Source organism: Lolium rigidum, chromosome 7 (genome assembly GCF_022539505.1).
Source record: "Lolium rigidum isolate FL_2022 chromosome 7, APGP_CSIRO_Lrig_0.1, whole genome shotgun sequence".
NCBI classification, from domain to species: domain Eukaryota; kingdom Viridiplantae; phylum Streptophyta; class Magnoliopsida; order Poales; family Poaceae; genus Lolium; species Lolium rigidum.
In genome coordinates, this window is record NC_061514.1 from 159,350,416 (window position 1) to 159,377,317 (window position 26,902).

The 26,902-nt window shown below is 44.5% G+C and overlaps 1 protein-coding gene across 1 annotated transcript; it reads left to right on the top strand.

Annotated features, from left to right (window-relative positions):
- The first annotated feature begins 23,298 nt into the window (after positions 1-23,298).
- LOC124674755 (60S ribosomal protein L12-3) lies at positions 23,299-25,084 on the top strand. The gene is made up of 2 exons (XM_047210808.1): positions 23,299-23,838; positions 24,868-25,084. Exon 1 carries the CDS (start codon positions 23,336-23,338, stop codon positions 23,834-23,836), a length of 501 nt encoding a protein of 166 aa, XP_047066764.1. The 5' UTR covers positions 23,299-23,335; the 3' UTR covers positions 23,837-23,838; positions 24,868-25,084.
- The last annotated feature ends 1,818 nt before the right edge of the window (positions 25,085-26,902 follow it).

Genomic DNA, 26,902 nt, shown 5'->3' on the forward strand with positions numbered 1-26,902 from the left:
GATTGAAGTCCTTGAACTTCAAAAAGGTCATAACAAGCATATCGCTGTTGACGGGAACTTCGCATACAACTCGAAAACTATCCACAATAATAAGTCATAAAAGTTGCCAATAGTTTGATCCTTGGTGTGTTGGAGGTACAATCGCACATTTATAAACATCCAATCAATAGTTGCAAGAAATGCCTAGTAGGTTGGAACAGGCGGTAGGCATAGGTGAGAAGGTTGGTATTCGTCTAGTGCTTAGATGGTGCTTAAGTATTCTACTAGATGGACATAGAGCAAGTATAATAAGTTCTAGTTAGCTGGCTATAAGGATTAAAATAGTATATCATTGGTTAGTTGGAGGAGAGAGAGGAGTAGAGAGAAGGGAAGTGGGCTCTTATACAAGAGCCAGCTCTAGCAAGTGCTCCTAGGCACTTTGTGAGAATGAAAGTTGGGCCATACATTGATAAACTACTACATTTTTATAGCTTACTATTGTATATTATTGACTCTAAGTTGGCTATAGATGACATGCCACTTGGCTTATGGCCAGCAGCTAGATATACTATTGAACTCGCTCTTATAGTTTTTACAATCAAGTGTATATATGAGTTATTATATGTGCATACACATCAGTTTAAAGCATGTAAATGAGTAAATTACTAACAACTAACTTTAGAATATGGCCTACGTAGCCCATGAGTGAAATATGGCATGATTTCTTATTATTGAAGCCAATTTCTTGGTTACCTTGCCTAGACTTCTGCATATGTTCTAGGCAAGGCTTTTCTCTATCGCCTAGAGCCTAAGTGTGATAAAGCGTTGCCTTTTCCAACGGTATTAGCCAAAGATAATGCAATTTTCTTTTATATTTTTAATAAATTAAAAAGGTTATTAGCTCCTATATTATTTCAAATATTTGTTACTTTTTATTTTTATAGTTTTCTAATAGAGGTACTCGAATTATTTAGCCTATATTATTGATCAGTTTCATATGAAGTGGGAAAAATATAAAAATGGATTGCAATGTTTAGGACATATACCTAATTGAAACGAAAACCATAATCCTCTTTTGTTTAAGAAAGAATGTAGAATTACCTCTTGAGTTGGTGGCGTAAATTGCTGAAAATCTCATAAACATTAGTTACTTTGGTGCCTCACCACATAATGTGACAAAGTAAGTGCAATTGCACACACACAGAGAGTGTGATTACAAGAAATACATACAAATAGTCAAATATACAAAAACAAATAAGAAAATGAATATACAATTGCAAACATAAGTGCAATTGCAGAAGAAATGCATTTGCGTCAAACACAAAAATACTATTGAACATGAGAGTGACTGAAACTTCAAAATTTTATATGCGCAGTTTGGCAATTGCGATTATTTTATTCATTTGTCGTATGTTTCTTTAGGTGTCTGGAGTGGCACATGCTACAAAGTTGGCTAATAACTTCATTATGATAGGACTACGACGAGGTGATCTAGGTTTGTTGCGCCTCTCGTCGGCGCCGCCGGTCTGTCCCACCTCCGACGGACCACAACCCCTCGCGGACGGGAGGATTTTCGTCCTTGTTTTTGTGTGGTTTCAGTATCTTCTTTGGCACGAGGAGGCCCACATATGTTAGAATAAGATCATCCCAGCCCTATCGTCGCTCTAATAGTTTGCTTAGTGCTCAAGGAGGGCGCATGAAGTTGTGTGTCCAACGAATCTTCTGTGCTATTTTCAGTTTTCTAGTAGTAGTTATGGTCTTAGATCTACGTTTGTCGTTATTGGTGATAATTAATGTTCTAGTGCGCAGGTTTTTTTGGGTCTTAGCATGACGACTTCCATATGTTTAGTATAACAAGCTCTACCACGATAAAACTTTGCGTGGTTTCGGTGATGGAGGGTCGAGAATGGTGGCCTTCAGATCGTTTTAGTGCTTGTAGTCGTCGCTAGGTGGTCCGATGATCTATTTGTAACTTTTATGAGTTTGAGACATTTTCTTCTATACTACCGATGATTATTAATAAATTGATTGACCTTTTTGACAAAAAAGAAATACTCGATTATGCAAATCCATCGAAGCATGCATGCAAATTGCTCATGTAAAATTATTTATTTTTCTATTGCTGCTTCCACATATGCAAGCATTCAGATGTCCCATTTCGTGGCACTTACATTTAAATACCATAAATTCAAAGTAATTAAATGTTAATGACATAACCAGGCGGCCAAAGTGACAGCTGGGCTTCCAAGATCTGGTCTCCTCGCCGGCGCTTTCCTTGTGCTTGGGACATAAGATTAGCATCCGAATAGGATATGCCACATGGTAAGATGCGGATTAAGATTTATAAACACAGAGTCACAGACTCAGTGGCTGGTGGCAAAACGATCGAGCTGCGAGTCCGCGCGCATTTTTGCGGTCGCTCAACGTGCACGAGACCCCCACGGACGCCATGGATGACGGTGACACGGGTGCATGCTTGGATAAGATAACGGCGACACGCGGGAATGTGTAACGTGGTGTGCATGTGCATCAGTGCACGTGTAACGTGGGGGTGCGTGGCTAGTCAACGATCCGCTGGTGAGTCCATGGAAGAGCGCTGGACTTGATCTTCCAGATCTGTCGCCTGTTTCCATGCCCTAACAAAGTTGGCGAATGAGTTGATTAACCATGTCAAACAATTGGTTTATCCTTGGGGCACTGGTGTCCATGCGTTAACATTTGTGAGGAACAAAATGGCCAAAGTTGTTTGTAAATTCTCGCTTGCTTTCACATCACCCATTTGCAAGTCCGACGCCAGCACCGGATTGATAAGTTTTGATGAGATATACGCGCCGGCGCAGCGGACGCCGTCCATGGCACGCACACGTCTGTTTCGGTGTCGCGTCACGCGAGCGGGGGCATGCAGGTGCAGCCGCCACTCCAGTTTGTGTAGCTATAGATAGACCGACGACGGGCCCCAGTTCCAGCCACCCTCCCGATGCACTGGCGTGTCGTGTCGTCTCCGGACGACGGTTTCCCCGTGCGGCCATGTCTGGTCGATCCGTTTGCGGGATGGGAGCTGAGCAATAATGGAAGGAAGCGAATCGATCTTGGGTGTGGGTGGTTGCGAATCGATCTAGCTCTAGCCTAGCGCTCGACGTACGTGTCCCCGCGTGAGCCGGTCTCGAGTAGCCACCGCGTCCGTCGCGACGGGACGGGTATGGGACACAAAATGAGAGCGGAACCAGATGCCGCCCGTCCATCCGTCGATTGCGGTGGCTACTGGCCGGCCGGTGCGAACCAGTAAGGTATCACCTCCAGTGAATGAACAACCACCGGGCAAACGAGCCGACGAAAATGATGCCGGGAGAGCGACGGACCGAATCACATCTTTTCGATCGTCGATACGGTACGGCTCCCTCCCCGCAAGAACGTACGATCGTCCTTGGCCGCGCCGTCCCCGCAAGAACGTACGATCGTCCTTGGCCGCGCCTAGGAACAGGAACCCTAAATTCGCTCGCCGCCCTTGACGGAGAACCAATTCCTCCAACCATCCGCTGGGCTCGCCGACACGTCCCGTTCCATCCGTGCGCGCGCAGCCACCGTACCAATTCTTCCAGGACGACGACGGGTTCTCCGCCAACGTCCCCAGTTGTGACTTGTCGCCCTGTCATCGGCGACCAATTTGTCCACACTCTGAATCGCACGACGAGACGATGGAATGAGCAAACGGCCATTAATTTGCTGCTACGTACTCGTCATGAGTTTGGACGGTGAGGTAAACTACTGCATGCATGCCGCGTCGTGCCACCGTCCGTGACCTGGCCTTGCATTGCACGTCTCTCTGTCAACTTTCTTTACTCCACGTTTTTTCTCGATACCACTATATAATGTACCATCAATCTCAACAGTTGATCTTCCAAATCTAATGGCTGGATCCGCTTAGAATAGTAACACCAGCTGCCCAGGGCCGCCTCTAGGACTTGGAGGACCCTAGGACAAATTCTATAAATGGGCCCAATTTAAGCTACATGCATGCTAGATGGACTTAATTTTTTTTCTTCTAGCTTTTTATATATGCACTGTGACAGAAATAATGGACCCCCGTTTTGGTTGGGCCCCGGACCGTCGCACTTCTTGCCCTGGGCCAGAGCCGGCCCTGCAGCTGCCTCGAGGTTGTTCTAGAAACAACCCACTATACCCGTTCCAAGCAAAGGAGTCAGGCTCAATCCCCTCGGTATTTTTTCTACCCGCCTCCGATAGAGGAACGACCCCCCCCCCCTCCAGGGCGGGATAGGAGGGCCGCCTTCGTCGTGAACGGTTTAACAAGAAAGCTTCATGTCCCAATACTCGAATGCACGGTGACGGTGACACTACGGATGAAAGTCCCGCTTAATTTTTGTCGGGCGGACAACGCCCGTGGGTGTCATGTTCCTTCTTGGAGGCATCGCCGAGTAGTGTCCCTTGCTCTCTCATGGTATTGGTAGTTGTCTTCGGGCGAAATTCTAGATTCGAAGTTGGATCGGCACGATAGAGAGGGAAGGTTTGTAAAAGCAACAGGAATAATTTCTTAGATACCGGTGAGCGAGGCTTGCGGCGTCTTCGACGTAGTTTCTCAGTTGGGAAGCATCGTGTTTGGAGACACGGTTTGGAGGTCTTTATTGCCCTCCTCCTGTGATCACCATTGTCCATGGCTATTCCTCAGCGGCGCAACGTACGTTGTCGCCGATGAGTCCAAGATAGTGCCTTTCTTGGGTCTAGCCAAGTCCCGACATCCACTTGACAGCTCCTTTCCGGCATCAAGGGTGGATGGTGTGTCGACAAGGGAAGCCGGTGAAAATTGTTGTTCTTCGGATGTGACCGACGTCAATCGAGACGCGACGTTGGTGATTTGTTTAGGACATTTTTTTTGCTTTTCATTCGTGTTGTTGGTGGTGGCTTCTTTAGACCGGCTAGAGCGGAGTTTGTGTTAGAATACATGTACAACTGAGATTAGATCATTTTGTACTTGAAATAGCTCTCATTTATATCTCTATATATACCTCCAAAGGGTCATGCCAATACAACATATAATTCTAGGGTTTTACAAATTTAATAGTTTGTACTACACTTATTATCCGCACTGAGTTGTAGTTGTTTGGTAATCAAAATTCTGTTTTCTGTAAAGATAAGACAAACACCCTTGGTATGATTTTGAAAAAAAGGTACGTGCAAACAGAAGCAGGAGCGACGGTCATGGATGACAACGACACCGGCCGGTGCATGGGAAACGAATTGTTTAGAGCATCTCCAACAGACGCTCTAAAATCTGGCGCTCTAAACGCGCGATTCGGCGCGCTGTATACTGTTAGCGCGCGTGTTAGCGAATTTGCCCGCGGCAGAGGCGCTATTTTCCAGCGCGCGTTGCTGCGCGAAAACGCACCTCCGGCAGAGGCGCTATTTTGCAGCGCGCGCGCGGTATAAAGTGCTAAATCCGACCGTTTTTTGAAAATTTAAATCGAACAAACTATGAAAATTTGATCGAAAATACGAATATATTATAAAAGTTCGACGATACAATGCGACACATAATAAACTTCTACTCGGAGGAGTCCCGGTTGAAGTCCGAGCTGCTCGGAGTAGTGGACGACACCGGCGTTGTCGTCCACTCGAAGGAGGAGGAGGAGGAGACGACGACCGTCGACGGCCCTGCGCCGTTCTTCTTCTCCTCCGCCTTCCTCGCCGCCTTCGCGGCCCTCGCCGCCCTCCTCTTCGCGATCTCGGCGCGGCGCTTCTCGCGGGAAGCTTTCTTTGCCGCCTTCTCCGCCGCCTTCGCCGCCGCCTTCTCCTCCTCCTTCTCCTCTTTCTCCGCGTAGAAGGCCGCCGTGGCGGCGACGTCCTCCGGGAAGCGGCGCGCCCATTCGAGGCGGAACGCCTCGTCGCGCTCGGCGATGACCGGGCGCCGCTCCGGCTCCCGGCCGTCGGCGGCTCGCTGCTCGCGCGTGATCATCGGCGGCGGCGGCGCGAGCATCTCCGCCTGCTCGCGCGTGAACACGTCGTGGAAGTTCATCGCGCGGCGGCTGCGGCCCGGCCGCCACGCGGACGGCGTCGTAGGCACGCGCCGCCTCGTGCGGCCGTGTCGAAGGTGCCGAGGCGGATCCGGCTCCTCGCCGGAGCGGATCTCCGCGTCGAATCGGCCGCTCGGCCGCGCGCGGACGCCGCGGTAGCCGGAGGACGAGCGGCGGCGCGGCGGCATCTTCGCGTCGAGGTGGAACGGCCGGAGGTGGAGCGGCGCGGGAGGGAGAGCGGCGCGGGAGGGAGAGCGGCGGGGAGAGAGGGCACGGGAGGAAGACGCGTGGGAGGAGTGGCGGTTGGCCGCTTCGCGCGTGTCGTCTAAATAGCGCGCGCGGCAACACACGCGGCGGATTTCCCGCGCGGGATAGCGCGAGCGCGCGGGCGGTAAATTTTCTAGCGCGCGCGTCGTTTTCCGCGTCTCGCCGGAGCAGCGCGGCAGCGTCCGCGCGCGCCAAAACGATGGTTTTTTTGCCGCGCGGGACGTTTAGCGCGTCTGTTGGAGATGCTCTTAGGAAGGAAGGAATCAAGGAAGGACGCTATGGTATGGATAACGTCGACACCCAACGTGGGGCGCATGCATGATTATTCAACAGACCCGCTGGTGAGATCATGGACTGGTGAACTTGATCTTCCAGATTTGTCTTGCTTCCATGCCCCTCAACATCAACAGGTTGCTGAATTAGTGGGTTAACTTAACCGGATGAAACAAATTACAGTATTGTTTTCGTTTGGGAATGGTCCATCCGGTTGAGGAGGAGAAAAAGGAAAACGGTGGAGCGGTCGCCTCCAAGTTTGTTGTGGTACCGTCGCCATCGTCTAGACCTCTCTCTTACTCTACCTCCAGCAGCCGTTGGTTGGAAATTCGCGGGCGATTTTTGCACATCCTATTTTGCAATTCCGGCTGATGATGCCATGGGATGTAGATCGATCGATGGATACTAGGTGCCGGCATCGGGCACCCGTCCATGGCAACGTCCATTTCGCTCGTGGCGTCGCGCGCGCGGGCAGTTGCAGCGGCCGTTCCGTTTTTGTGTGTGTCGTGTCGTGTCGACCCTGGACGACGGTTTCCCGTGCGCCGCATGCTTGGTCAGTTTGCGGTGATGAGAGCGAATCGATGTACGTGTCCCCGCATGAGCCGTCTCTTGTAGCCACCGCGTCCGGTGCGACGGGACGGGATATGGGGTGATGCGAACGGAACCAGGTGCGATTTGTACGGGATACGGTCCGGCCGCCCATCGCGGCATCGGCATCGGCATCGGTCACCAGTGACGACTAGGCGCGGTGGCTACTGGCTGGACGGTGCGAAGCAGAAGGTATCACCTCCTGCATGCAGGAAAGAGATTCTTTTATTGCGAAGACCGGGCATTTCAATATGTAGCTAGATGTTTCCAGCCTCCAGCAAAGTTCGAGGGTAGCTCATGCCCCTCCAACGAGGTTTCTGAAGCACCGGGAGAACGAGCAGACGAAAAAGTGAACCGGCGGCAACGTGGGAGATGCCGGAGAGCGACGGTGTGCGAATACCATCTATCCGATCGATGATCCGGTACGGCTAGTTCCCCAAACGTACCATCGTCCTTGGCCGTTCACCACCAGAATCGGTTCTTCATCTGCTGGAAACGGACAGGCAGAGCCGCCCTTCGCCAAGACGAATCAATTCCACCATCCGCTTGCTCACCCAACAACTACAAACTGGAGAAACGCGTACGACGCCCAACCTACGGCCGACGCCAACACGTCCCGTTCCATCCGTGCGCAGCCACCGCTCCCGCTCGGTACATCCAGCACGACGGGTCTCTGTCTTGGCCATGCTTGTACTAGCTAGATGATACCTCCAGCTCAACGCAGCCGTGCAGCGCGCCCCCAGAAAAAAAGAGGAAGAGCGACGACGGTCGTGCGTAGGTGACTTGTCGCTGTGTCATCGGGCGACCCTTTTCTCCAGGCTCTGAATCGCACGAGGAGGCCAAGGAACGGAGAAATGACCATTCGCTACGTACCGGTCAAGACTTTAGACGGTGGGATAAACTACTGCCGCGTCGTGCCACCGTCCATGACTAGCACTAGTGGAAAAGAGGCCTTTCGTCCCACCCTTTAGTCCCCGTTTTAAATCAAACCGGGACCAATATGGGGTATTGGTCCCGGTTCATCATGAAAACCCTTTAGTCCCGGTTCGTTTGGACCCTTTAGTCCCGGTTGATAATACAAACCGGGACTAAAGGGTGGTCTATGGGGCAAAACCCTTTAGTCCCGGTTGGTAATACGAACCGGGACTAAGGGTAGACCTTTAGTCCCGGTTGGTAATACGAACCGGGACTAAAGGGTTTTTTGCCTCCCCATGCACCTCCACACCCCCCCCCCCCCGTGGATCGCCTTTTTTAACACTGTAAAATAGAAAAGAAAATGATACAAAATTCAAAAAATAAAATGTTTTCGGATTCTTGCATGTTATGCAACCTACTATTAGGGAAAATTAACAAATTTGAATTTTCACTTATTTTGCAAAAATGTTTTGAAAAATGGTAAAACCGCAATAACTTTTGCGTACGACGTCGAAAAAAAACGTATAATATATCAAAAAAATCCTGGGAAAAAGTTACATCCGAATTCACCGGGGTTTACCCGGTTAGCCAATTTTTAGATTCTCAAAATTCCAAATGAAAATATGAAAGCAGGAAGATTTTAGTTTTTGCCAGAAATTCGGAATTTTATTTTTAATTTTTTTTTAAATAATAATTACATCATGCATAAAGATTACTATTACTTAACCATAAAGTTAGCCAATTTTTTAGATTTTCAAATTTTCAAGTTTGGCAAAAAAATATTAAAAAATAATAGATTAAAAAAACAATTATAATACAGATTTAAAAAATTATAATTATAATACCATTACCACAACATGTACGTTATTAGTTTTGTTTATTAAAATAATTATTTGGAATTCGAATAATAAATAAGTTTGACATCGACCAACATGTTAATAGGATTGATATGATACTAGTATCACAACATGCGCGCGAAGCACTTGGAAGCGGGATGGGAAAGAAACTTGGAAGTTAAGCGTGCTAGTGCTGGAGTAGTGGGAGGATGGGTGACCGAGCGGGAAGTTGGACCACGAGTAAGTAATTTGACTAGAGATTAAGGGTAGTTAGAGATTAAGTGGAGTTAGAAACTAAACTAGTTAAATAACTGAAATATTAGAAATTCTGAAAAAATAGGAAAAAAAAGAGGAGCGAAAAATAATTGGGAACTAAATAGATAAAAAAAATAACGAAATAACCTTTAGTCCCGGTTCGTGTTACAAACCGGGACTAAAGGGTTTTTTCCTCGACGCGCGCCAGCAGCCCACGTGGCGGGACCTTTAGTCCCGGTTTGTTTTACAACCGGGACTAAAGGGGGGGACCTTTAGTCCCGCCTAATTAGTCCCGGTTTGGAAACCGGGACTAAAGGCCCAAATGAACCGGGCCTATAGCCCCGTTTTCCACTAGTGTAGGCCTTCCACGACTCACTGTCAACCTTCTTTAGTTAGTTTTGTTACTTGAGATTCAGATGGACCTACCCATCTTCACAAATCACAAACGTGTGACCTGTCTATGCCATGAAAGAAATATATCTATGTACGAGTACCAAGAATAAGCTTGAAGATGTGGTCAGGGCTCTGGATCTAGGATCCGGGGTCATGGTTGCAGCTATGTGCAGATCCAGGGCGGCTGAAGGTTCGTGCTTCCTGCTTGGTGCTCGCCGTGGTGGCGAGAACGGCTGGACGCTCCAGATCTCCTTCTGCCTCCTCCTGGTTTTGCGTCGGGGGACAACTGAAGCGACTCCCGGGAGTTTCTCCACGGATGTCCTCGATTGGCAATCGTCCCAACTGGTCGTAGCGCGACCACTCCCTCCTCCTTCGTCGGTGACGGGTTTCTCCGGCCGGCGGAAGCAGGTCTACATCAACCTCCAGGCCATGATGCCACAGCGGAGGCCTTTCTGCTTCGTCGGAGTTAGCTCCCGCCTCCATGCCCCAAGTGGTTTCGTCCCCGGCGGCATGGAGGTTGGCTCCGGCGAGCTCTTTGGTGGTGGAACCGGAGCTGGACTTGATCGCGTTTTCACTTCTCAGTCAAAGGTCCTTTGTGCTAAATGTGTGGGTCGATTTGTAATTTCCTACTTTTCCTTGACCCTTTTTTAACCTGTATCACCACCGCGGATAATGAAAAGTTGCTCTAGGTCCTTCGGGACCTTCCCCTGTTCAAAAAAAAAATGTACGAGTACTTCTTTTTTCCAAGTCCAGCAGAGTTTTTTTATCTGATAGTCCAGCAGAGTTGCCTGCACTATATAGCCAGCACAGCTGAGTAGAGATTTCCGTGAGGTTTTTTTTTTTGAGGTCTGGATTTTCTTTTAGAAGGATTTTTGTTTTTCTTGAGCACCCGTTAGTTACATGTTTGCAGCCCGGCCTGGTTCACCTTTCCTCTGGACCGCTTCGTGTTCTGGGCTTCCTTGGCAGGTTCTTGGGCTATGCCGGATGACCCTATTTCGAGGGACACAGACGCATGCCAAAACTCAAAGCTAGGTTTTGAAAGCAGGCCCATCAATATAACTGATGATGGCTTAGAACAAAAGGACCATCGATCTTCTACCTGAACGGTTCTAAAAAAAAAAAGATCTACCTGAACTATTTTGCATATGAAGCTAGTAGATGGATCGATCTGGTGCTACTGATTGAAGCTATATGTGCAACAGAAAGGATTTTCATAGCTACTTGTGTTGCACTAATTTGATTCCAAGCCTCAATGCCTCGTACCTGGTTCGATCCCACTGACCAAGTGGGTCACTTGGGGTATGTTTGGTTCATGCCATCTCATGCCCTACCAATTTTTGCCAACCATTGGCTAGCCAATAATTGGCTAAGGATTTCTTGGACCAGGGTGGCCAAACTTTTGGCAAGAAGTGTGAGGGAAACATGAGGTAAGTGAGCAACTTTTCATTGGCAATCAAAATTTTGGCTATCAACCAAACAAGAGCCAAAATGTTATAGGTTGCCAAAAAAATTGCAGGGCACATTTGGCCACCAACTAATCATGCCCTTGGTACCAGCCCCAAGTGATCCGATTTCTGAATGAGGCCAACCAAACTTGCCAACCGGTTTTATTTTGCGGGTCGAGCAAAGGAGTTGTCGGATCGACCTGGCCGATTTCCATCCCGACCCGCTAGTCACTAGGTGAGTGAAATGAGCATGTGCGGATGTGCCTGATGACCCACAAGTATAGGGGATCGCAACAGTCTTCGAGGGAAGTATTACCCAATTTATTGATTCGACACAAGGGGAGACAAAGAATACTTGAAAGCCTTAACAGCGGAGTTGTCAATTCAGTTGCACCGGAAACAGACTTGCTCGCAAGAGTTTATCGGTAGTAACAGCTTTATAGCGATAGCAGTAGTAAAATAACAACGAGCAGAGTAACAAAGACAGCAGTAGTGATTATAGTAAACAGCGAGGATTAAAATATCGTAGGCACGGGGACGGATGACGGGCGTTGCATGGATGAGAGAAACTCATGTAACAATCATAGCAGGGCATTTGCGGATAATAATAAAACGGTATCCAAGTACTAATCAATCAATAGGCATGTGTTCCAATTATAGTCGTACGTGCTCGCAATGAGAAACTTGCACAACATCTTTTGTCCTACCAGCCGGTGGCAGCCGGGCCTCAAGGGAAACTACTAGATATTAAGGTACTCCTTTTAATAGAGTACCGGAGCAAAGCATTAACACTCCGTGAACACATGTGATCCTCACATCACTACCATCCGCTCCGGTTGTCCCAATTTCTGTCACTTCGGGGCCATTGGTTCCGGACAGCGACATGTGTATACAACTTGCGGGTAAGATCATAAACAACGAATATCTTCATGAATCAATAACATGTTCAGATCCGAGATCATGGCACTCGGGCCCTAGTGACAAGCATTAAGCATAACAAGTTGCAACAATATCATAAAAGTACCATCTACGGACACTAGGCACTATGCCCTAACAATCTTATGCTATTACATGACCAATCTCATCCAATCCCTACCATCCCCTTCGGCCTACAGCGGGGGAATTACTCACACATGGATGGGGGAAACATTGCTGGTTGATGGAGAGGCGTTGGCGGTGATGGCGGTGATGATCTCCTCCAATTCCCCGTCCCGGCGGAGTGCCGAACGGAGACTTCGGCTCCCGCGACGGAGTTTCGCGATGTGGCGGCGTTCGGAGAGTTTCGGCGACTTCGACTTCTCCCCTGGCGTTTTTAGGTCGAGGCGAATAAGTAGTCCGAAGGGGGCGTCGGAGGCCGGCCGAGGGGGCCACACTACATGGCCGCGCGGGCCCCCCCTGGGCCGCGCCGCCATGTAGTGTGGGGCCCTCGGGCCTCCACTTCAATTGCCCTTCTGGCTCCGTCATTATTCTGGGAAAATAGGCCCTTTCGTCAAAATCCCGAGGTTTTTCCCGAAAGTTGGATTTCTGCACAAAAACGAGACACCGTAACGATTCTGCCGAAAACAGCGTTAGTCCGTGTTAGTTGCATCAAAATACACAAATTAGAGGCAAAACAATAGCAAAAGTGTTCGGGAAAGTAGATACGTTTTGGACGTATCAACTCCCCCAAGCTTAGCTTATTGCTTGTCCTCAAGCAATTCAGTTAACAACCGAGCGATAAAAGAACTTTCACGAACACATTTGCTCATATGATGTATATATTCTCATGATATGGCTAATACTTGAGCGAGTTCATAATGAGGTACATGCAAATAAGATCATCTAACAGACTATGTCAATCATGAAGAGGTACCAACAATTAATAATAAGCATCATGAATCATGTATATAAGCGAGGATTGCAATGTTCATAAGAGAGTATGATAAAGTGGTATCGCGCTTGCTCGTATTTGATTGGCAAAACATAAATGCCCGGGCACCTTTGAAGTTCATAGAAAGACTAGAAGTAGTGATTGTCAAAGATAAAAGCATCAAAGTTATACCACAATCAATCATATTTTGAGACAAGCATATTATACTAAGAATGACGAGTTGTGCTCTCAAGAAAGTGCTCAAAGAAAGGATGGAGACACAACATAAAAGTAAAAGATTGACCCTTCGCAGAGGGAAGCGAGGGATTAACATGCGCTAGAGCTTTTCATTTGTAAATCGGGAGTAAAATTATTTTGAGAGGTGTTTGTTGTTGTCAACGAATGGTAATGGGTTCACCAACTACCTCGCCAACCGGACTTTCAAGAGCGGCTCCCATGAATTATTTGCATTTTTATGTGGCACTCCTTCCAACCTTTCTTACACAAACCATGGCTAGCCGAATCCTCGGGTGCCTGCCAACAGTCTCATACCATGAAGGAGTGCCCTTTTTAGTTTAGTTTTATTATGATGATGACACTCCCTCCAACCTTTGCTTACACCAGCCATGGCTAACCGAATCCTTCGGGTGCCATCCAACAATCACAAACCATGGAGGAGTGTCTATTTAAGTTAATTAATTCGGATCTGGGAATCCCATTGCCAGCTCTTTTTGCAAAATTATTGGATAAGCGGATGTGCCACTATTCCATATGAGAGTCCGTCAAAAGTAAATGACAAGGTTGAAAGCTAAACACCACATACTTCCTCATGATCTATGAAACATTAACACAAATTAAGAAGCATTTTGAAGGTTTTAAAGGTAGCGCATGAGAATTTACTTGGAATGGTTTGAAATGCCATGAATAGGTATTTATGGTGGACACTCTGGAATAACTTGGTTTTCATGTGTTACCCTCAAAAAAAAAAACTTGGTTTTCATGTGTTTGGAGGCACGAGCAGCGTTCCCGCTCAGTACAAGTGAAGGCTAGCAAAAGACTAGGGAGCGACAAATCAAGAGAGCGATGAATCGTCATAATCATGCTTGCGGCAAAATAAATTAAGCGAGGCATAAAAGTGATACAAGAACTCGAAGCAATGTAAATCATTGAGGCTTAATTGACTCTTGTTCAGTCATATGCATGCGTGAGCATGTGCCAAGTCGATATAAATGAATTATTCGAGAGGAGGATACCACAATGCCATACTTACTTATGAATAAAACAATGCAAGCAAACATCCATGACATGCTACTCATATTAATAGATTGGGGCTAAACATGAGAGATCATGAACCACTAGACTTTCTTAAATAACATATACCTCACATGAACCAACTAAGCATGCTCACATGGATGAGTATATGTACAAAAATGAAAACAAATAGAGTTCATACCAGCCTCTCACCACAATCAGATTGTCGTAGATCGTCATTATTGCCTTTTCACTTGTGTAGCTTGGATAATATGAAATGAAACCACGCTCCAGCCACCGAAGACCATTGAACTCATGATGAACTTTACAAACCAAAGAAGAACAGCAAATATTTTTGGTGTTTTCGAATTTGAGAACAAGAACAAAAGGAAACAAGCAAACAAAGCAAAATCTTTTTGGGTTTTCTTATAGCAAACTAGCAATAGCAAATAAAGCGAAACAAATGCAAAAACCAAGATAAACAAATGATGAAGAGAAACAAAAGAAATATTTTTGGTCTTTTTGTGTTTTGGGGAAAGAAACAAAGTGAAAACAAGAAATAGCAAACTAAAAGAAACACAGAAAAGCGAGATGGCAGAAATCTGCCAAAACATGACAGCAGTACAGAAATCGATTTTTACAAAAATCTTACGTTGCTCAGTTCGAAAAGTGTTCAACTAATGAAAGTTAGATAACAACCTGGGGAACATGCACAAAAATTTGCAACTCAAAATACTGTTCTGGCTGGGCGCACGAATTTTTACGGTAACAGCCCAGAATTTGTTTTCAGGCAGCACTTCCCCAAATATCATCTTCCTCTCATTAGAAAACCACTCAAACAAACTAAACAAGTATATACAAGTATCCAGCAATCATAATATGCAAAGAATGAGTGATGCCGGTATACCTCCCTCCAAGCTTAGGCTTTTGGCCTAAGTGGAGTTCAATCCCATCGATCCCATGAAGTAGTATCTCCGTAATATGAAGATGGGTCGTATTCCGGTATGTGCTAGAAGAAGCACCCGGATATGTGACGGTGTGGTCGTAGGAGGTCCCGACGTCCTCGGAGTCATGTTGCTGGTGGAACTCTTGTATCTTCATATGTTCATCCACCTCCTCCTTAGTGCACGACCATGATTGCCTCGTCAATACCGAGCAAACCTGGTTGGGGAAGAGGGATTTCCTTCTCCTCCCCGTCGAGAAAACAACATTCTATATACCATATTATCTAAAGTAGAGTCGGTTGTAACAAAATGATGACTCTTCATAGCAACAATATCAAGTCTCCTAGGGGCCAATGGCACATCATTAGGATCAATAGGAAGATTTAGATATGTTAAAACACGCAAGTGCAATAGTTCCTCCAAAAATGGGCCCCCTGATAGACGAGGCGGCGAGCAATAAGAGCACCAAGGTGATAGGATGTTTGACCAAGTAAGTGCAATATTCAGGAAAGCAAGATGGTAGCTAGAGATATTACTAGTGTTCTCCCTACCAAGAATGCTAGTAGCAATGTAGTATGCAAAATACTTAATGGCGGGGAGTTGAATGTTCCTTATCTTGCCCCGCCGAATGGTGCGACAATCATCATCGGTGATCCCTCGATAGAGCTCCAACAAGTCCCGAGGGTTGTCATCAATCCTACTTGCTGTACCTGCAGGGACAATATCCAAAGCAAGACAAAAATCCTTCAATCGCATAGTAACGAGGATTACCATAAATCCCGAATGCAACCGTTGGCTCATATTGTTTGTTGTTGAGCTGGAAACTCTCGACGAAAATTTTTGTGAGCATATAGTACTGCTCCCTTTCATCTCCCATATAGGTGGTTAACCCTGCTCCGTTGACAAGGGTTAAGAAATCCTCCAATATTCCTGCATTCCTTAGAAAATCATAGCATGGAAAAGTAGAAGCATTAGGAGGCCCGTTGTCCTCTTCGGGCGCGAAGCTAGGCGCGAGGATGTCCTCGTTGTACGACCGCCTAATTTGGGTGGAGGACCTAGAAGGCCTCCCGGTGTCTGGTTGTTCCCTTCTTGAACAATTCTCCAAATTTGAACTTCTTCATTTTCTGAAATTTTCAACAAACAATATAAAACTTGATTTGGTGACATATAATTGAGGGAAACTACCATAGGAACTTGCTAGAGTACTAATCATGCATCAAAACTAATTTCTACCAATTAGAACAAGCATGCAAGCTCACCAAACATGTTACCTACAGCAGCAAAATATTCAAGATATACTCAACCAAACAAAATTCTACTTGGATGGGTGGAGGAGTCACATACCAAGGAGCAAATGTGCCAATTTCAGCAGGAAATCTGGGCTGAGCAAAGAGATCGAGAAATCTGGAGTTCTTGAGCAAAAACGCGAGTGAGAGGAAATGTGTTCGAGTTTTTTCGGGAGAGAGAAGGTGCTGGGAGGAAGAGATGGCAAAGTGGGGCAAGGAGGGGCCCACACCACATGGTGGCGCTGCCACCTCCTTGGCCGCGCCGGCCCGTGGTTTGGCACCCTCTGGTGCCCCACAGGTCATCCTCTGGTGCTCCCAGGTGCCTCGTCGAAAAATAGGACCAACGGTGTAATTTTCGCGAATTTTTGAAAACTTTGAAAAATGCACATTTTCTGGGTATTAAGTTTATTATTACTGGCCAGGAAAATTTTTGAAATCTCAAATCAACTAAGAAACTATGCAAATTAAAAGTGCTACAGCAACTAAAGCAAGTGGAGAAAGAAAGAGATGTTGTTTACCTCCTCTATGCATATAAAAGGTATTTGTTAACAAGGTTGATCAAATCTTGCCACCAAATAAATTTTATATAGCATATGAAGAAATAAACCTCAAATCAATCATGTTACCTTGAATTGTATTGATATGGATCCAATCACAAGAGTTTGATATTCTTCTTTAGGCTCATATATAGGACAATCAATAGTTCCCACTTTGATAGTTCTCACATGAGAGATAGTATTAACTCCGCACGCTTTTTCAATCCTCTTGGGGAAATAGACGGTGTGTTCCTTATCATCAACATTGAAAGTAACCTTTCCTTTATTGCAATCAATAACAGCCCTCGCGGTGTTAAGAAAAGGTCTCCCAAGAATAATAGACATATTATCATCTTCGAGCATTTCCAACACAACAAAATCGAGTTAATATCAAGCGGTTATTAGTAACTTGAACAGGAACATCCTCACATATACCAACGGGAATAGCGAGTAGATTTATCAGCCATTTGCAAAGATATATCGGTAGGTATCAACTTATCTAAGTAAAGTCTCTTGTATAGAGAAAAAGGCATAACACTAACACCGGCTCCCAAATCACATAGAGCAGTTTTAACATAATTATTCTTAATAGAACAAGGAATAGTAGGTATACCTGGGTCGCCCAACTTCTTTGGAACTTTGCCATTAAAAGAGTAATTAGCAAGCATAGTAGAAATTTCCTCATTGGGGATTTTCCTTTTGTTAGTAACAATGTCTTTCATATACTTTGAATAAGGAGGCAATTTGATAGCATCAGTCAAAGGGATTTGCAAGAATAAAGGTTTCATCCAATCACAAAATTTATTATAGTGTTCCTCTTCCTTTGATTTTAATTTCTTAGCAGGAAAAGGCATTGGCTTTTGCACCCAAGGTTCTCTTTCATTACCATGTTTCTCGAGCAATAAAATCTTCTTTAGTATACTTTTTATTTTTAGCATGCTTTTCGGGTTCTTTTTCAACCTCTTCTTTATCGGGAGTATCATTCTTATCATTATCTTCACTATTATCATGTTCATTGCCACTTTCGGTTTCAGCATCGAAATAGAAATACTATTAGGATCATTAACGAGTTCGAGAGGATTCTACAACATTTTTATGTTTCTTCTTCTTTTTCTTAGAATGAGCTCTAGGTTCAATGCGTTGAGAATCTTGTTCAATTCTTTTGGGATGCCCTTCGGGATATAGAGGATCCTGGGTAGAGACACCACCTCTAGTTGTTACTTCATAAGCTTGTTTTTCTTTAGCATTATTTCCTAACAAGTCATTTTGCACTTTAGTGAGTTGATCAATTTGAGTTTGAATCATATGAAAATGTTTAACAAGCATCTTAACATCATTGGAGGTTCTCTCCACAATATCATGCAATTGACTAATAGCTTGAGAATTTTCCATTAGATGATTCTCTACTCTCATATTAAAATTTTCTTGCTTAACAATATAATTATCAAACTCATCTAAGCATTGCGCAGGAGGTTTTGAATACGGAATATCTTCCCTAGTAAAGCGTTGAAGCGAGTTTACCTCAGTCATGGATGAAGGGGGAATTATCTCACATATATCTTCTATTGGAGGTAGATTCTTCACATCTTCGGATTTAATACCTTTCTCCTTGAGAGACTTCTTGGCTTCCCTCATATCTTCATCATTCAATTTAATTAAACCCCTCTTCTTCACTATTGGCGTTGGAGTTGGTTCGAGAGTATTCCAATCATCATAATTCCGGCCTATTTTAGCCAATAATTCTTCGAGCGTCGTCCGGAGTTCTCTTCCGAAAACACAACCAGCACAACTATCCGGGTATGCCCTAGACTCAATGGTTAGTCCACTATAAAATATATCAAGTAAATCATGCTTTTCTAAATCATGGTCGAGCAGAGCTCTAATAAGAGAGCAAAATCTTGCCCAAGCCTCGGGCAATTTCTCTTCATCTCCTCGATCAAAATTATAAACTCTCTCGCAAAGCGAGCATGTTGAGCACTAGCAGGAAAGTATTTCCGAAAGAAAACAGCAAGTAATTCTTTTGGACTTTTAATAGAACCAGGTGGCAAACTAGTATACCAAGTTTTAGCGTCATCCTTTAATGAGAATGGAAAGATTTTAGCAACAAAGTAAGTACGCTTCTTAACATCATCAAAAAACAAGCTACTCAAAGTAGATAACTCAGTCATGTGTTCAACAGCACTTTCTTTTTCAGTACCACAAAAAGGTGTTTTCTCAACAATAGCTATATGAGATAGATCAAGAGAAAAATCATAATCTTTATCCCTAATGTTTATAGGAGATGTGGCAAATTTAGGATCGGGAGACGAGTTTATATCTAACGGTATGTTCTGCAAGCAACTTTTTAATTTTTCTTGCATCGGTAGTAGCATGGCATTTTTCAATAAAATCATCATCAAGTTCCACATAATCTTCATCAAGATCATCACTAGAGTATTCAAGTTCGGGTGAATTAACGAGTGTAGTAACATCGGGAGTTTCAGCATTTTCAATTTGTCTAGACCTAGTAATGGAAGCATCTAGAAAAGTTCCCAATGAACCACTATCATCAAGCACAAGCAGAAATATTATCAGTATTATGAGAGTTTTCAGATTCAGCGAAGTACCGACATTTGAAGCATGTGGCGGTGAAACAAGTTTATCAATCACGGATGGTGAATCAAGAGCAGCAGAGGTACTCGAGTTGTACCTTTTCTTGTAGTGGATGGTAATATGGCGACCTTAGTATCGCGAGGTTTACCCATGATGGAGAATTTGCGGCGAACAATATTAATCCAAGTGAACTTCCAAATAAAGCTATGCTCCCCGGCAACGGCGCCAGAAAATAGTCTTCATGACCCACAAGTATAGGGGATCGCAACAGTCTTCGAGGGAAGTATTACCCAATTTATTGATTCGACACAAGGGGAGACAAAGAATACTTGAAAGCCTTAACGACGGAGTTGTCAATTCAATTCGCACTGGAAACGAGACTTGCTCGCAAGAGTTTATCGAGTAGTAACGGTTTTATAGCGATAGCAGATAGTAAAATAACAGCAGCAGAGTAACAAAGACAGCGGTAGTGATTATAGTAAACAACGAGGATTAAAATATCGTAGGCACGGGGACGGATGACGGGCGTTGCATGGATGAGAGAAACTCATGTAACAATCATAGCAGGGCATTTGCGGATAATAATAAAACGGTATCCAAGTACTAATCAATCAATAGGCATGTGTTCCAATTATAGTCGTACGTGCTCGCAATGAGAAACTTGCACAACATCTTTTGTCCTACCAGCCGGTGGCAGCCGGGCCTGAAGGGAAACTACTGGATATTAAGGTACTCCTTTTAATAGAGTACCGGAGCAAAGCATTAATACTCCGTGAACACATGTGATCCTCACATCACTACCATCCCCTCCGGTTGTCCCAATTTCTGTCACTTCGGGGCCATTGGTTCCGGACAGCGACATGTGTATACAACTTGCAGGTAAGATCATAAACAACGAATATCTTCATGAATCAATAACATGTTCAGATCTGAGATCATGGCACTCGGGCCCTAGTGACAAGCATTAAGCATAACAAGTTGCAACAATATCATAAAAGTACCATCTACGGACACTAGGCACTATGCCCTAACAATCTTATGCTATTACATGACCAATCTCATCCAATCCCTACCATCCCCTTTGGCCTACAGCGGGGGAATTACTCACACATGGATGGGGGAAACATTGCTGGTTGATGGAGAGGCATTGGCGGTGATGGCGGTGATGATCTCCTCCAATTCCCCGTCCCGCGGAGTGCCAGAACGGAGACTTCTGGCTCCCGCGACGGAGTTTCGCGATGTGGCGGCGTTCTGGAGAGTTTCTGGCGACTTCGACTTCTCCCCGTGCGTTTTTAGGTCGAGGCGAATAAGTAGTCCGAAGGGGGGCGTCGGAGGCCGACCGAGGGGGCCACACTACATGGCCGCGCGGGCCCCCCCTGGGCCGCGCCGCCATGTAGTGTGGGGCCCTCGGGCCTCCACTTCAATTGCCCTTCTGGCTCCGTCATTATTCTGGGAAAATAGGCCCTTTCGTCAAAATCCCGAGGTTTTTCCTGAAAGTTGGATTTCTGCACAAAAACGAGACACCAGAACAGTTCTGCTGAAAACAGCGTTAGTCCGTGTTCGTTGCATCAAAATACACAAATTAGAGGCAAAACAATAGCAAAAGTGTTCGGGAAAGTAGATACGTTTTGGACGTATCAGTGCCCATGTGGCAATTTCAGCCACGATTGACATTAGCGTAAAAGCCTGAATATTTTACTTAGCTGAGGGAGATGAACAATGTTACTAGGTAGAACATGAAGAGAAGCAACACTAGCATGAAGAAAAGCAAAGTTTGTTGGAGTTTGGAAGGGCAGAAACCGAGAAGTTGAGCAAGTGATCCAGTTCTCCACAACACATTGTTGGTTTTTGGCTTCAATAGTTGTAGTAACTCAAAATATATATGCGCGAATTTTCCCATAATTTTTAGTTTAAAATACATTTATTAAAGTCACATTCCTATTTCAGCCCTTTTTCATAATAGGAAAATAATTATTTTAAATTAATGAATAATTTAATTAGTGTAAAAAAATATACACTTGTGATCAAAATAAAATGTCGCAGATTCAATGAATCTATACATATTTTAGTTAACACTCTTCCTAAATCTGCGACAAATAATTTGGATCAGAAGGAGTAGAAAATATCACCTACAAATTATTTATGATTTTTTATATATTATTTTCAATCGAAATAATTTGTTTGATTCATAAACACAAGTTTTATGGTGTTTGCCCATCAAATCTTTTAGATAGGTATTTGGCCAAAAAAATTCACTATATTGTGTTTGCAACAATTAAGATTTATTCTGAAATTTTTTAGGTTGTAGAAGAATGATGAATACAAGGAAAATGCTAATAACGTCTCCAAATTAACAACAATTGATGAAAAAAATGGCTCAACATATTGTGTTTGCAACAATTAAGATCTGGTTTAAAATGTACAAGGTGTTATACCAAGCTTGTGCCCCTACTGAATGAGACATGTCGTGCTGCTTGAAAGATCGTTCTTTGACACCTTCTCGCGTATGAACGGTTCCAAAAATTTAACTTTAGGTGTTCAATTTTTTACCAAGACATAAAATAAATGTGAAAAACTTTGGATGTTCAAATTCCAGAGGCATGCCCTTTGCAAATTCGAGGTTTTAGCTCGCTTGAGACAAGAAAAATGGCATATACTACATGCTAAGGATTACCAAAAGTATTTATATGTTAACTATACACTGTATACATGGAATATTTTTCATTAAATTTTGGGTGTACATCTGTAGATCTGACCAAATATATTTCTGGAACCTTATATGGTACCCCTCTACCGGGGGGGGGAGCTGGGAGCGGTATGCAAACAACTTTTCAAGTAGCCCAACTTGAAACTTCGGGTAATTAAGGTCTACCTTTTCGAGTAGCCCAGAACAACACATTAACACTCCATGAACACATGAACTCCTCTAATTATACCATCCCCTTTTTTCCCTAGGGTATCACAACAGGTTTCGTAGATTTAAAAATACAACATGTTATACACTATGTAGAAAAATCCCAAACTCTCATACTTAAATCATGCAACTGGGACTCTAGCTAGTAACAAATATTGAGAATAACATAAGTGCATAAATAATCATGCAGAAACATCGCGACATAAGATATCTCATCAAATTTCCTTACAACCCACAGCTATAGAGGGAATTACTCACAGGTGGCTATCAGGACTAGAGGCTTGGTTATGATGTTGATGAAGAAGAGCACTCCCGCAATTTGTGCCGTGGCTACTTAACAATTTTCACCTTTGCCCAGTTGCAAGGAGGCCGAGATAGCGATGGAGATTCCAATGATTGCGACCACGGGGCGCAGAGCCACGGGCTAGTCCCAATAAATATAATAACGTTGCTAAATATTAAGGATTTTAATACAATAAACGACAGAAAATATGTATGCATTTTACATGCATCAACGAGCGCGTTTGTAATTGCGCTAACTTTTTCTGTTAGTTTAGTGCATGTTTCAAGTTTCGAGAGTCGTTCAATAATCGAAGAAACAAGACAACCATTATTATTTTCAATGTATTTTTGCTTGATATTGGCCGTATTGTGTCAAGTTGTATGTCCTTTGTATGTAGTAAAATATCTTTTGTATCCCTTGATGAATATCAGATATAAGATAATCCTCGGTGTCTTTTCTCAGAAAAAAAACTATTTTTAGCGTAACCCTAAAAACTCGAAAAGAGGCTTTTATTCGATTTTTGATCCACAATGGGCCTCCGAATGGACTACATGAAGCCCAACGCGAATGATAGACCACGAGCACAACGAAGGTGCTATATAAACTCGCACAACACTTCGTGCCGAACCCTACTGCTCTTCCAAAGCCTCTCCCAAACCCTCCTGCCGCCGCCGCCGCCGCCTCCCGCAACCGAGCCGCAGCCATGCCTCCCAAGCTCGACCCGTCGCAGGTGGTGGAGGTCTACGTCCGCGTGACGGGAGGCGAGGTCGGCGCGGCGTCGTCGCTTGCCCCCAAGATCGGTCCCCTCGGTCTCTCCCCCAAGAAGATCGGTGAGGACATCGCCAAGGAGACGGCCAAGGACTGGAAGGGCCTCCGCGTCACCGTCAAGCTCACCGTCCAGAACCGTCAGGCGAAGGTCTCCGTCGTCCCGTCCGCGGCCGCGCTCGTCATCAAGGCTCTCAAGGAGCCCGAGAGGGACAGGAAGAAGGTCAAGAACATCAAGCACAACGGGAACATCAGTCTTGACGACGTCATCGAGATCGCCAAGATTATGTCGCCCAGGTCCATGGCCAAGGAGATGACCGGGACCGTCAAGGAGATCCTCGGTACCTGCGTCAGCGTTGGGTGCACCGTCGACGGGAAGGACCCCAAGGACCTGCAGACGGAGATCGACGACGGCGAGGTCGAGATCCCCTCCGCTTGAAGGTATGAACGACGGCTTCTCTTGTTACTGCTGCAATGCAATGTTGTATTAGTACAGCTTCGATGGTTCGAGTTTGATATTGTTCTGTGACTGGTGAACTATGATATACCCAACATCGTAAGGCGATCTCTGTAGAAAAGCAAATCCATTACAACTATTTTTTTTCTATGTTATCCTAATTGAGTTGCTAAATTGGTCTATATGAAACTGGGTACATTTTCATAGCAAAGTCTTGTGTACTGCAATGCGTAGGTCTTTGTTTCATATGATCCTGTATAAATAGCTTGTGCAGACATGATTATCTGTTGTGGCGTTTATCTTACCTCATTATGCTTATATTGTTAGCCTCAACAGTACTTCCCAAGCTCACCCTCAAACTAGTAAGGCTAATTTTTGTTAGCGAGGCCTTGTTTTATCTAAATTCATGTGTTACGAGGTGAAAGTAGCTAGAATCTGCACTGTAGTCACATCGGTCAGTGATAAGCTTATGATTATGCTACTAATGTTACCATCCCAGTATTTCCTCATTTGCTGGAGCGAATGACAAATATGACATTTGTTGTTTAGATGACTGGTTGCAAAATCATATCAGTTGTTGGAACTAGGTAGTGTGCTTGTTCATTAGTTTGATTTATCATTGTGATGGAATTTAGTTCCATGGCCTGGTATTCAATGTTTGTTGATGGATCTTTTGCTGGTTCTGAACAGGACTTCATTGTTTGAAGGAGCATTAGATTTTCTATTAATGTTTTAGGTGTTTGAAGTTAATAATAACGTATCAGTCCCTAGATATAGCTTTGTTGTGGTAGGGTATGGTTGATTGAGCGATAAGTTTTCTGTCTGATCCGTTAGTATTTGGAATTGTAGAATCATGAAACAGATATTTGAATGTTTATCTGAACACTCTAAGCGATTTTCTAATTTCGTATCATATAATTGATTCTTACAGTTAGGACCTAATCCTTGCTCAGTGTCTTGCTTACTTAGAAATGATGTCATGTTTGACGAATTATATATTTTTTACCTTGCAGGCCTGACATGAGGTGATTGTCATCTAATGATATTGAAGCCGTGTCATGTTCCAAATGTTGCTTATGTACCCCCCAAACTATATGATCCCTCCTATTTTTGTCTTGCTTTAGTAGTAGTAATCTTGTGAGACCTCAGTTGTTACTACTGCGTGGTTGGTCTTTGCAATGTAGTTTCTGAACTTGGATAACTTAATCTATACCATTCAGTGTGGTGAAAGTTTCTTGTTATTTTCATGGTATGTCTGATCCTGTTAACTGGATAAAGCTCTTGATTATATGCACTAATGTAGTTACTCAATCTGGCATATCCAGGCCTAATGGCAGTTTATGTTGTTGCTTGGGTTGTGTCATTTCACTTGGCACTTCAGTTTACTATAGTGCGAGCCAAATGTAGTGCAGTTATCATCCTTGTGAAGTCTATTTGGTCTTCGAGAGTAAGTCTATTTGGTATTCGCGATGTACCTTATGCACTCAGATCTCTTCATCTAAGTGCTAGTTAAATAATGCTGTTTGTGAATACACTATCTTGTAGTTTAAATCTGGTAATTCCTGCTTATGTGTGTCATGCCGTTGGTTTGTCATTTTACAACGGCAAGTGAAACGACCCAGTCTGCAGGGATCATCGTATTTGAGAACTTTTTAATTTTATGGTGTGAGTAGGGCTGCAAATTAGGGACACTTCTTTTGAGCTTCTGCTTATGCATAAGCCGGTTTATGGGTTTCGGTGGGGGGAAACTGTGGTGAGGAGAAGCTCCTAGAAACTGTCCCTGCTATTCTTTTGGGCTTCTAAAAATCTAGCTTCCGTACTATGTTGAGTTGTGTAATATCTGTAATGCCCTCGAATTTCATTACATGCTCATGGTAGCATACACAAGTGTCTAGAATTTCACAACAGATGATATTAGAAACTAAGCTAAGGTTCAGGGCAGTTCATATAACCAATACAAATCGAGCTGCTGAGGTGATAGTTTATGTATTATATTAACAACAGATGATATATGTAAGCAGTACAAACTATCCAGAGAACATTCGGAAATTCAATTCGGCACATGGGAGCATATGCTCCTGCCATCGGAAAAACATTTTGAAATATTCAAAAAAATCAAACAAAAAATTTCTCGCTTACGTATCAACATTTTATGTGCGCACATCAAGTCTTGCGAAAAACCGACATTTTTTGTGACTTGTGTGAAAAAGACAAATAAAACGTCTCGTACACAACCTTTTTTTACACAAAAATTTGTCTTTTTTACGGATGGCACTCAAAATATCGGTTTTCTGTGAAACCACTTTTTGAACATGTAGAATTTTAAGATGTATCAACTAAATTTTGTGTTCAAATTTTTCAACATTTTAAAAAAACATTTAAAACGAAGTTTAAAAACCGGGAGCATATGCTCCCGGGTGCCAAAACGCCACTCCCGAGAACATTTGACATCACAAATATTGTACGTAGTATTAACACAAATTCGAGCAGCTGATTGAAGCATCACTGCAAGGAATTCAAGAAATAAATAACACCTAGGAGGTCAGGGTCCAGCTGGTCGGGGACTCGGAGCTGGATGTCGCCGCTGCGTGTAGGAGGACCTCGACGCGGCCTTCTACGGGGCGGAGGTTGACTTCGCCGGTTGGGGACGATGGAGGCAGAGGTCACAGATGGGGAAGACTGGGATCCGGGGGTGCGTGGCGGCGGCGGTGTGCGCGTCACCGGCTGCTGTGTGTACGACGGCGGGGTGCGCGACGGCGGGGCGCGCAGCGATGGCGGTGTGCGCTTTGCCGGCGGTAGGGTTTGCGGCGGTGTGCGCGCGCGCGTTCGCGGGCAGAGGAGAACGGTATGTCTCTTTTCCTTGTTTTTTTTTTTTCTTTTCACTGCGGAACGAGCTGTGAATCTGGAGTCTGCCTGGGAGTGGCATTCCTGCAGTAAATATGAAGAAAACGGGGGGCAATTGTTATAGCGGTTCCGCAGAAGCTCCGGAAACGCTCCAGAAACTGGTCGAGAGCAGTTTCTGTGTGGAGACACGATTTGGGCTTCGCG

What these genes read in the sequence shown, in the direction of transcription:
- LOC124674755 (XM_047210808.1), top strand. Translation starts at nt 23,336, where the DNA reads ATGCCTCCCAAGCTCGACCCGTCGCAGGTGGTGGAGGTCTACGTCCGC.